Genomic DNA, 11818 nt, shown 5'->3' with positions numbered 1-11818 from the left:
GGTGGGGGGGGCGTCGCGAGAGGGTCTTTTTGTCCGCTTTTTTTGCCTATTTTTTGGCCCCTCCCCCTCTCTGCTGGGAGCCGGCCGTCGCTCCTGTGGGGATGGTAACGTTGCGGGCGGCTGCGCGCTGTGCTGGTCGCCTCTGCCGCGGATCAGGGGTGGTTTAGCGGATGAGTTCCCGGCCGCCTTAGAAAATTCGAGATACGCGTTTTTCTCTCGGTAGAAGGCAAAGGACACTGTTGCTCTTTTTTTGCTGAAGGTTCTTACAGCTTCCAGAGATGGAACCGTCGTGTAAAGGTTTTATTCCCAATTGAAGAGTTACTTTGTGTGACTTCAATAAATCATTAATTTTGTTACAGGAGAAGCTAAAGCAGAACAGAAACCTGGTGAGAAGAAGAGAGGAGTAAAGAGACCACGTGAAGATCATGGCCGTGGATATTTTGAATACATTGAAGAAAATAAGTACAGCAGGTAAATAATTTCTGGCCCTGGGCTGCGTTTTATAAATGAGAAGTAAGGTACGAAAGTGGTTATTGTGGCAATGTGAAAATACATGCAGCTTTAACGTTGTTTGTTTGGTTTTATTCAGGGCCAAGTCCCCTCAACCACCCGTTGAAGAAGAGGATGAACATTTTGATGACACAGTGGTTTGTCTTGATACTTGTGAGTAGACATGCTTTCCTTTACTCTGGAAAGATGTGGTGTGTTAGGCTTTTAATCTTAACACCACACTCTCTTAAATGGATGAACACATTTGTTGAGTCTCAGTGTTCAGTAACTTCAACAAAAACATTACAAATGTTTTTTTCACTCATTTTCAGTGTACAAAAAAACCCCAGAAGGATATGTGGGTCTTCATATTAGCAGTAATGTTTGCTTTTCCCATGAAATCGAGATGCCATACAGTTTTCCTATGAAATCTTAACCAAAATGCTAATCTGGTATGGAAACTGAGCTGGCCGAGCGTGGCGTGAGCATAGAACAGGCTAGAAATGGCTTGAGAAATTATGTAGCACATGAGCTTTTCACTTCAGAAAGTTCCAAGAGCCAGCAGTGTAGGTGGTTATAGCAGTACGATTTGTGAAGTCAGTTTCCTGCGTAACTTGCTGAAGCCCTATTTCTCTGCCAACAAGTGGAGTGTTGTTTATATGTTTTCTGAGAAATCTGACACAAAATAAGGTAAGGCCTCCTGAAAAAAAGGACCTGTTCATGCAGTCCGGGAGGGGTGGGGGGTGGGTGTAATTTGCGCAAATGGGGTGGTAGATAGAATTGGTGAGAAGGGCATAGCAGTTGATGAATACCTACTAACAGTGGGGTTTTTTGAGATGGATTATAAATGTTACTGTGATGTACCATGTCTGAGACAAAGTTGACGTTTGTGTTCTTGAGGGTAAGTATGAGGGTTTAGTGCAGTATTAAAATATCTGAATAGCTGATGCTCGAACTCCTCGGATTCTTAAAGTGCCATGGAAGGAAAGCTTAAATTTTAGTATTATCTGGTGCATTTTCTAGTAGTTCCAGGTGTGTTTTTCTCCTGAGCAATGTTTTGAAATGGAAGGAGGTATTACTTTACAGCCACGTAAAACGCTGAATATACCATCCTTGACATTTTGGTAACTTAATCTTCACGTTTGTAGCTGCTAATCTGGTGAGTAACCACCTTACTGGGAGACTCTGATTTTGCCAGTAACTGAGTATTTGCTACCTTTCATTATTACTAATTCTAGTAGAAGGTTTTGTTACTGGACAAACTTCACGATTTAAAGTGTCAACAGGCTGCCTGGAGATCAGAATGAAATGCAGCTTTAAGACTGAATTGTGTAACGACTTGGCACGCTCTTCTCTGGACTGTAATGATCCAGGCATATAAGAGGTTTAGCACTCTTAAGTGCTTTTTATTACCTGTATGTTACAAGGAAGTGGTAACTTTGAATTCTGTTCTTGTTTGTTGTTCTGAGAGTAACCTCCACAGGTGGGTTTCTTGGGTATGATTTTATCTAGTTTTCACACAACAAATAAAAGAACTAATGAGAAAACAGCTTGTATCACAAATACTGTGGTTGCAACTGGGGATGGCTTTCTGCAAACAGAACAAGATGTCATGCATGACAGTTACAGTAATGCAGGGAAGAGTGCGTTTTAGTGTGCTCGGGCAGTGTGCAGATACTACGCCAGGGCAGAAGAACTCGCTGCTTGCTGATTGTGCTCCTTTCTTGTAACCATCAAATAGGTTTGGAGTTTCCTCTGTGGATACCTAGCTCTGGGGAATTCAAGTGCTATATCCTGCACCTCATGTTACCATTTTGCATTGTCTTTTTGAAACCTACTGGAAGATTAAGTTGTAACTTCATGGTGCTGCAGCTCTGAAGATGTCCCTAAAACAAAGTTTCCACTTAAGTTGTTACCAGTGTTAGGTGACTGCATAGTGCAGATCGTGTTGCTTGGGTGAAGTAGGTTCTCTTACCACGTTCTGCCTGCTTAACCTATCTGCACTTGACTTAACTGACTTTAACTGGCTTAATCTAATTGGACTTGCTAAATAACTACATTAACCGAAGGCAGTACTACTTTAAGAATACTTGTTCCTATTTATTTCTCAGCTGCCCTTGGGTTTGGGCATGAGGGGTATGAACACTGCAAAAAAAAAAGGTATCTAGCAAATAATGCAAAAAGGACGATGCAGATTCCTTTGCTCAATATTGATGGAAATATCTCTGGTAACTGACCAAAAAGATTCAAATAGGTAAGATGAAATTCAGGTTTTTGAGCAGATGGAAAAATTAGAGGGAATTTAGTGACAGGAGTGAAAATGGCACCTTGAAAATTAGTCTCGTTAGCTAGTTTTTGGTAAAATGTTCGGCTGAGCTTCAGCCTGCAGCTCTATCTAGGCATGTGTTCGGTTGCTTTCCTGAAAAATGATGAGCATCTGCTGGCAGTTTGTCTTGAAAATCACCTTTGAAAGCCGAGATCACCATTAATGCATAAAATTAGATAGCTGTGCTTGATTTTGTAATAAGAGTAAACAGAATTGTTTTTATGTTAACAGATAACTGTGACCTGCATTTTAAAATCTCAAGAGACCGGTTTAGTGCTTCCTCCCTGACCATGGAAAGCTTTGCTTTCCTTTGGGCTGGAGGGAGAGCCTCCTATGGAGTTTCTAAAGGCAAAGTCTGCTTTGAGATGAAGGTGAGTTAAGCTGATGTTTATGGGAGGCTGGTTTTTGCATGCTTAAATACAGTACTGTTTATACTGGGCAGGGTTTTTTTGTACTTACCTGAAAATAGTTCAGGTGAATAGAACTTCCAGAAGGCCTTCTCCTATGAGACTGTGAAATGAGTTTTGCTAATTGAGCCATCTTTAGCAAGAGAGCTAATTCCTTTTTTGTAGGAACTTATCTTTAACAAAAATGCATCTTGGATTTGCACTTTATGTGTAACTCTTGGTCTCAGTTTTGAACCTTGGATTTTATTTGGCACCTCATGCATCAACACTTGAGGACTTTAGTTACTTACTAGTCAGGAGCTTGCCTGTGCTTTCTGAAGAGTGCAGGAAGCTCGGCTGCCATTTTAAAAGGGATATAAACTAGCTCAGCAGCCTTCTTTTTTTTTTTTCCTGTTCCTGATTAGTCTTTGAGTTTGACCTGCCCTAAGCAGGGATTTGGGCTAGATGACCTCCAGAGGTCCCAACCTTGTGTAGGCAGTGAATAGGAGTGAGTATTTAGCAGGTACTTGAATTTTGCGAGCAAGGTTTCTCCTGAAGGGTAAGAATGGCAAAGAGCTTATAGTGAACAGATTTCTTTGCAACTCCTTGATGAAAGAATAACCTGAGGCACAGAGCTGCGTGCTTTTTTTTTTTTGGTGAGTTGTGTGTTGGGGTTTTTTTTGACTTAGCAATGCTAAAGGCTCCTCTGCATATCATGTGCCCTGTGTCCATAAATGCTTACTCTGTTCTCTTCCTCCAGTACTTGAAAGTACTACAAAATTTGAAAATCTAACCACTACTGTGAAGGGTGGGTAGTGATCCCATTCTCCATGCTCTTGGCATTGAGTGAATGCGGTGTCCCTTGGTACCTGTAACTTTGGAAGGCCAGTGAAATGCAATGGATGTCAGCATCTGTTGCCCTGTTGGCTTTCAAATCAGTTTCACCTCTGTCACCTGACTGTAATAGTTGGGGAAACTGTAGGGTTCTTATGGGGTTTTCACTTCAGTTTGGTGAAGTTTGTAAGGGCAGTTAGAAAACAGCTGGTTCCTTACAGTTTCCAGTACTTTTAAGGGGTGGTTGGTTGTTCTTTGGGTTTTTGGATTTTTTTTTTTTAATCTGGTTATGTTGTTTGGAAGCTGGCAACTTGCCCAGGAAGTCTACTTACTGTGGAAAGGGATGAGTGTAATATTTTCCCCAGTCTATGTAAAGCATTTTTTTTTATCCATTACCACATTTTATTGGCAAAGTGATTTACTGTTAATCCCAACTTTATGGTGATTACTTTAAAAAAAACAAATATGCAAGCACCTTGTTTTTTAATTTAATACAGTATCAAAAGGATTAAGTCCTCTGGCCATGGAGAGGGACTGCTGTGACTAAGTGCTTTGAAGGTATCTTGCATCGGTTGCTCAGGCAGGAGATGTAACTAGTGGCTGCCTTGTGATCTCACACGCCTAAGCATGTTTTATTTTTGCAGAAGGTGATTACTCAGGCTTAGCAAAGATATAACCGCAGTGTAAAGGTTCCAGATGTTACCCTTGTTTCCATCTTGTTAGTGTCTTAATAAATACTATATGCCTTTTTAATGAATAATTTAAAAATAGGTTACAGAAAAGATTCCTGTTAAACACCTGTACACAAAAGACATTGACATACATGAAGTACGAGTTGGCTGGTCACTGAACACAAGTGGAATGTTGCTTGGTAAGATGTAAACATTTGAATTACTTTTGTATTACTTACTGTGTACGTGGTTGAAATTTTAAGTTACCTTTTCTTAGACAGATGGGGAAAGCTTAGTGATTGTAGTCTGTGTCTTCTGAAAAGTGGTCTTGAGTTGTTCACTGGACGTAGTGCGAGAAGGTTGAGTCCCGAGACTTACTAATGTCGTTAAGTAGCAAGACCTGTAAGGATTACATGCTTGGGGAATCAGTTCTTGGGGTTGTGGAGAACATTTGTGAAGACCTGACAAGATGAAGGATGTCTCATGAATAGGAAGAGGGGAGTTTTGCACCCTTTTTTTTAAAGGGTGGGGCATGGTATAGGACTTAGCCAGTGAAGAAAAATTCATGGATAACTGCTTTGACAAGATGAAGGATGTCTCATGAATAGGAAGAGGGGAGTTTTGCACCCTTTTTTTTAAAGGGCGGGGCATGGTATAGGACTTATCCATGAATTTTTCTTCCCTGGCTAACTGCTTTATTATTCTTTTGGCTCGGAGGTGGGAGAATCCTCATTTCTGAAAGAAGCTAGGAGGAAAGAAGTACTTTATTAGATACATGGGAACTATTAATAGTGGTATTTATAACTACCACCTGCTGCTGAGAGTCTGTTTGTGGGAAAAGTATATAAACTGGCATGTTCTGACAGCAGCGGCAGCTTTCTAGCTCGTTAAGTACTGACGTTCCACCTGAGCCCTTGTGTCTGACACTTGCTGTTAGCTTGTTCCTTGCAGCTTCATCTTCAGCTGTCGCATAGGCTGAACGTCTGCTAGACTCCCCTTAAAATGGGGAGGGGTAAGTGCTACTGGAGACTAAAATCAGAAAGCCTTTCTGACTAGCTACGTTGCAGGTACACCGGTCCATAATCAGGTCTTCAGAGTTTAAAAGTACTTGGTCACGTCTTCATCTGGCAGTTGAGCTTCATGTCAGCGTTAATCCAGAAGCAGCAGCCCAAGGCTCTTAAAACGGGGATGGGGGGAAGCACTGCTGTTCCATTGCAAGCGAGAGCATTCTTGAATGCAAGAATGAGCTGTAGCTGTGCAGGGTCGTAGCTTGTTCTGGCATTAATAAAAGCATTCTGAGCAGCAGCTTACTTAAGTAGCTGTAAAGTGATTGTATTTCTAAAAGGTTAGGTGAAAATACCTATTTTTAATAAGTTGAAATTATTTCTTCAGGTGAAGAAGAATTTTCTTATGGGTATTCTCTAAAAGGAATAAAGACATGCAATTGTGAGACTGAAGACTTTGGTGAGAAGTTTGATGAAAATGATGTGATTGGATGTTTTGCTGTAAGTTTTCACTTCTATTTTCTTCTGAGGAAAAACATCCTTGAATTTTTAGACTGCTTTGATGTGAGAAGCAGTTAACCAAACACAGAAAATCTCAGAGCAGGACAAGTTGTTTAACCTGGGGAGGAGGTGGAAATAGCAGGTATCAGTGACCGTTGGCAGCATGTTAAGATTTCATATTCACAGCAAATGTCTTTAAAGCCTTTTAAAAATTGGGGTCTTTAACTACGTGGTCACTGACAGTAACTCACTGTGTGAGAAGACTGTGAAGTAGTTCTGTTATAACAGTGTTACAGAAGTTGTGAATATAGCCAGTATAGTGAAATGACTTAAGAACTTTAAGGAGGGAGGTGAGTAGTTTTATCCCAACTAATGCTTTGTCTGAAAACCAGAATTTTGATGGTGACGAAGTGGAACTCTCCTATTCCAAGAACGGACAAGAGCTTGGTGTTGCTTTCAAAATAAGTAAGGAAGTTCTTGATGGGCGGCCGCTCTTTCCACATGTTCTCTGCCATAACTGTGCGGTTGAGTTCAACTTTGGTCAGAAGGAGGAACCTTATTTCCCTGTACCTGAAGAGTACACCTTCATCCAGAAGGTTCCCCTGGAGGATAGGGTCCGAGGACCCAAGGGACCTGAGCATAAGAAAGACTGCGAGGTGAGTTTCTTGCTGACAATCCGAGTTGTGGTGAGAAAAGAACAGAAGGGGTGGAGTTTAAGCAGACTGTTATACAACTCTCTGGCCTTTCTGTCTGGGGGCTTTTAATACTTGGTGTCCCATGATTCTTCACCCCACGCCCCCCGTTGAGTTCCCAGCAGGCTTGCTGGTCTAAGTTGCATGTTAAAGGAGGTCTTTGAACTAGTGTCTCAAGTACAGAACCTGTCGTCACAGGTGGTGATGATGATAGGCTTGCCTGGAGCTGGCAAGACCACATGGGTTACCAAACATGCAGCAGCGAATCCTGGGAAATACAACATTCTTGGGACAAACACCATTATGGACAAAATGATGGTAAGCAACAATACCACGCTTTCATTTGTTGGTAGGTTAAAGACCTGTTGTAAGCCCATGGTCTTTGGGTGCCACGTGGCTCTTTTGATCTCAAAGAAACGGAAGAAACCCACAACCGGTTAGCGGGTGACCTGTCTTGCTGAGCGCAGAACGTTTAGCTCCGAATTAGTAATGTGATGAATATACCTTAGATTCAGCTCTAGATTCAGCGAGACTCTGTGGTTTTTAAAGCTGTGTCGTAGAGAGACTTTGGGAAGATTGGTGACGAGTTTGTAGCTACGGCCCTTGGAGTGAGCTGAAAGCATTTCGCCAAGAATAGTGTCGGCCACCCCGCACGAGGGCTACTCTGACTCTGGGAATTCTCTTTGCAGGTTGCAGGTTTTAAGCGGCAGATGGCAGACACTGGAAAACTTAACACCCTGTTGCAGAGGGCTCCACAGTGTCTTGGGAAGTTCATTGAGATTGCAGCTCGCAAGAAGCGGCATTTCATTTTGGATCAGGTAGAAACTTCAGTGAAAAAGGGTTAAGGAAATTGGTTATAGGCTGTAGTGAAGTAATTAAATGGGATTAAAGTTACGTTGTAATAGCAGTTGTTTCACTTACTGGCTTAGTACTCGTTCAGGGGACACAGAGTTGAGATGTTACTACGTATGCTTGTCTGAACTTCTCTGGATTTATGGGATGTGGGAGGAATAGTGTGTTAACACGTGGATATGAGCTCGTAACTTTGCGTTATGCAGCATCGTTATGTCCAGTTGTTTGTAAACTTCATTGCAAGCTCTTGTAGAGGTGAAGTCTATACACCATAAGTTGACTTCCTTAACTCTTACAATGACAGCTACGTGTAGTAAGTTACTGCATTTTTTTCAGACAAATGTGTCTGCAGCTGCGCAGAGGAGAAAAATGTGCCTGTTTGCAGGCTTCCAGCGCAAAGCAGTTGTTGTTTGCCCAAAAGATGAAGACTACAAGCAAAGAACACAAAAGAAGGCAGAGGTGGAGGGAAAAGATCTTCCAGAGCATGCAGTTCTCAAAATGAAAGGCATGGAACATAATCCTATACTGTGTTTTAGGATGCTGAGTATCTGTTTAAAGGATTAAGTAAACGTGAATTCTAAAAAATCACTTTATCTTAAACAGCTGTAATTAAACAAAACTGGAAGACTACTGTAACTTGTAGGACAACACTATATTGTGTTCCCTCTGCTGCAGTCCTTAACACTACTCAGTTATGCTGATACGCTTCATGCAGATGCACAAAGCTGTCTTGGCATAAAGTGCCCTATATAAGTGACATATTTGGCAGAAACTGGTATTCTGAGTGGAGGCTTATAAAAGAAAAAAAAAAAAAACCCTAGGCAGAATGTTTTCAAGGTTTGGAACAGTACTGGCAACTCCATGAAGACCTCTTTATTTCTTTTGTCACTCTTTAACGTTTCCTAAATGCTCAAATTCCATAATTCTGTCCCGATGCGGAGGGAATGCAGGGGGGTGGGAGGAAGAACGGGAGAGAGGTGGATAAATGACGGCTTTGACTGTAGCTGAATGTAGATGCTGAATACACAGTGTTTTTGCAATTATAGGGAACTTCACACTGCCAGAGGTAGCAGAATGTTTTGATGAAATAATCTATGTAGAGTTGCAAAAAGAAGAAGCTCAGAAGCTTTTGGAACAATATAAAGAAGAAAGTAAGAAATCCCTTCCGCCAGAAAAGAAACAGAACACTGGCTCCAAGAAGAACAAGAAGAGCAATAAAAATCAATTTAATAGGGGTCAGAGAGGTCGTGGAGGATTCAACATGCGGGGCAACTTCAGAGGAGGAGGTGAGCCTAGAAATAAGCCTGTAAATTTGGGAGTTTGCCGTTGCTGCAGGGGGAAAAAGCTTGTGGTACCTGGATTGGAGTTCTTTAGGTTGTGGGAACCTGGATTTCCAGCTTCGGTACCGGTGCAGAGTTTGTTGTCCAGCTTCAGGAACGAGGGCTGCCAAAGCCCTGGGTTACGCCGCTCGCTCGTGCGACTCGAATTTTCCCTCGGTTTGGCGTTTGTGTACCGGGGGGTGGGGGTTACTGCAGGGTTAAATTGCAGTGCTTGGCTGTGGCCAGATGACCTCATCTTTGCAGTGAAACCTTTGCACTGAATTTGCACAGCGTCCTTACCTCGGCCAGCAGCCCTCACTAAGAGAGGCCTCAGGCCAAGCAGTGACATGATTGAAGTAACTCTCTCCCTGCAGTCCCTGGCAATCGTGGCGGATACAACCGGAGGGGAGGCAACATGTCTCTGCGAGGTGGTGGCGGCGGCGGCAGTGGCAGCAGCGGTGCGATTGGCTACCCGTATCCTCGTGGCCCTGTCTTTCCAAGCAGAGGTGGCTACTCCAACAGAGGAAACTATAACAGAGGTGGAATGCCCAACAGGGGAAACTACAACCAGGTGATGCTTCTGAGGGGTTATTAGTCGAACTGCGGTATGCTGGGTGACCTTTGAAAGGTGTGGTGGCTGTCGGCAGGCACAGGCCGGCTGTTTGTGGGCCCCCGCGCGTGCGCCTGCCTGTCTAAGTTGGTGTGTGCCCGGGGCTCGGAATGCTGCGTAAGAAGTGCAGCAGGCGGCCTGTCAGCGGCGCGTTTGCCAGCCCAGTGGGGATGGCTGGGGAGCCAGCAGATGGAGCCCCAGCTGGCAGACACGGCTGGGTTTGGCCAGCGCTGCCAGGCAGCCTGCCGCTATTGTGTCCCTTTTTTGTACCCTTTTCTTTGAGGTTTTGTGGACGAGCTCTTCTATTTTCAGTTACGTGACCCGTATCCTTTTGTCTGAGCAGATAACGCATCCTTGTAGCAACTACAGCCTTTCCTACCTAAAAATAGGCGAGCTCTTGTATTTTTAGTTGTCCTGGTGCAGTTTAGCAGCTGGAAAATGGGGTGAGTGAAAGCTGGATTAGCCAGCTTTCCAGACCGCTGGCAGCAGCAGTTCGAACTCGCTAATTCTGAGGTTCTTGCCCCACGTTGAAGCAGCAGCTGCTTGGAGGGGGCAGGCTTTTGGTGGTCTGGCGTTTTTCAGGGAGGGAGTTTATGGGGTTTTTTGTTACGCCTAGGCCTGATGCCTTGAATTGGAAAGATTTCTGTATGGTGTGTGATGTGGTGGTGGTAATAGAAAGCTGGGTATTGGTACACCTCTGAAAAACCCATCTAGATGAAGTCGCTAAAAAACTGCTGTCTTCTTGCAGAACTTCAGAGGAAGGGGGAATAATCGTGGCTACAAAAACCAATCTCAGGGCTACAACCAGTGGCAGCAGGGTGTAAGTAGCAACAACTTTTACCTTTTCACTGACTGTTCACTCGAGCGTTTTAACGTGCCTGGGTGCCCAGCCCAGGCTGGATACGGTGAACTCCTCCTTACACTGGGTAATACCACTATAAATAACTTTCTGTGCCAGACTTCATCTGGCTCGGCGGCCTTGCTGGATCACGTGTCTGCCGCGGCTTATCGCTCCGAACGGTACGCGGCCTTTGGCTTCGCGTTCCTGCTGTGGGGCGAGCTTACCAGCCCGCAGCTGTTGGGGAACTCGCTGCTATTGGGGACAACTTTAATCTCCTTAAGTTCCAGGAGAAGGTGATGTTTGTTACACGGCACTTTTCTTTTTCTGTAAGAAATGTGACCGTGATGTGACTGCAGGTTAAAATTAATGATTTATCCGTTTATTGCAGCAATTCTGGGGTCAGAAGCCATGGAGTCAGCATTATCACCAAGGATATTACTGAATACCCAAATAAATGAACTGATACATATTTCTCCAAAACCTTCACAAGAAGTCGACTGTTTTCTTTAGTAGGCTAACTTTTTAAACATTCCACAAGAGGAAGTGCCTGCGGGTTCCTTTTTTAGAAGCTTTGTGGGTTGATTTTTTCTTTTTTTCTTTTTTTGTACATTTTTAATTGCAGTTTTAAAGTGATTCGTAAGAGAACCTCAGCATTGTGCACGATAAGAGAATGTGTCAGTATTTCAGGGTTCTACATTTTATCTGTAAAATGTGACTTTTTTTTTTTACCACAACAAAAGTAAAACGTTGCTTTGTACCTGGTGTCTTTTTCTTAAAAGAATTTTCTCCTTTTTCCCCATCCCCCCGATTTCTAAGAAACAGTCGTGAGTCATGTCACAATAAGAGAGGAATGTCAGCAGCCGGGTTCCGCAGGGGCGCTCCGTAGCAGCCCTCGTGAATCCCCTGAGGTCCTGTAAAGCTCTGTCGTACACTCCACCCTCTCTGCGAAGCTCTGGGCTGGGGAGGGCGACGGGGAGATCAAAGTTTCTGGCAATAACTAGGGCTCCTTTTCTTTTTGTAACGTTTGGAACTCGGATGCTGGGGGCGGAGAGGAAACGTGGGGCTGACTAGCGAAGGTGGAGTGTATGTAGAAGCTCTTAAAAGTTGTAAAACTTGGTTGCATTATTTGTGGAGGCTCAAACTTGTGAAGGTACAACACCGTAATTTCTTTTTTTCCATTTGTTCTGCATTTTGATTCTGAAAAGAAGCTGGCTTTGTCCATTTCTTATTAAACAAAACTTGTTGTAAATCCAGTTGTCTAATGGGATCTATATGAAGTTAGCGTCTGTATAA

General features: G+C 43.4%; 1 protein-coding gene across 1 annotated transcript in view; it reads left to right on the top strand.

Moving 5' to 3' along the window:
• Positions 1 to 359: 359 nt before the first annotated feature.
• HNRNPU (heterogeneous nuclear ribonucleoprotein U (scaffold attachment factor A)) overlaps positions 360 to 11818 on the top strand; it is a gene marked incomplete at its 5' end in the record, with an annotated part of 11686 nt that continues 227 nt past the window's right edge. Inside the window, 13 exons of the mRNA XM_010148936.1 lie at positions 360 to 471; positions 590 to 663; positions 3047 to 3186; positions 4807 to 4906; positions 6099 to 6211; positions 6604 to 6867; positions 7102 to 7221; positions 7593 to 7721; positions 8092 to 8260; positions 8802 to 9041; positions 9449 to 9645; positions 10433 to 10504; positions 10914 to 11818. The exon at positions 10914 to 11818 is cut by the window's right edge and continues 227 nt beyond it. Of these exons, the coding sequence (XP_010147238.1) occupies positions 360 to 471; positions 590 to 663; positions 3047 to 3186; positions 4807 to 4906; positions 6099 to 6211; positions 6604 to 6867; positions 7102 to 7221; positions 7593 to 7721; positions 8092 to 8260; positions 8802 to 9041; positions 9449 to 9645; positions 10433 to 10504; positions 10914 to 10967 (1784 nt within the window). The remainder of the gene's footprint in view (positions 472 to 589; positions 664 to 3046; positions 3187 to 4806; positions 4907 to 6098; positions 6212 to 6603; positions 6868 to 7101; positions 7222 to 7592; positions 7722 to 8091; positions 8261 to 8801; positions 9042 to 9448; positions 9646 to 10432; positions 10505 to 10913) is intronic.

This window comes from Eurypyga helias, unplaced genomic scaffold (assembly GCF_000690775.1).
Source record: "Eurypyga helias isolate BGI_N326 unplaced genomic scaffold, ASM69077v1 scaffold20390, whole genome shotgun sequence".
NCBI lineage: Eukaryota > Metazoa > Chordata > Aves > Eurypygiformes > Eurypygidae > Eurypyga > Eurypyga helias.
The sequence above is the reverse complement of the archived record's forward strand: the minus strand, read 5'-3'. Positions and strand labels throughout refer to the sequence as shown.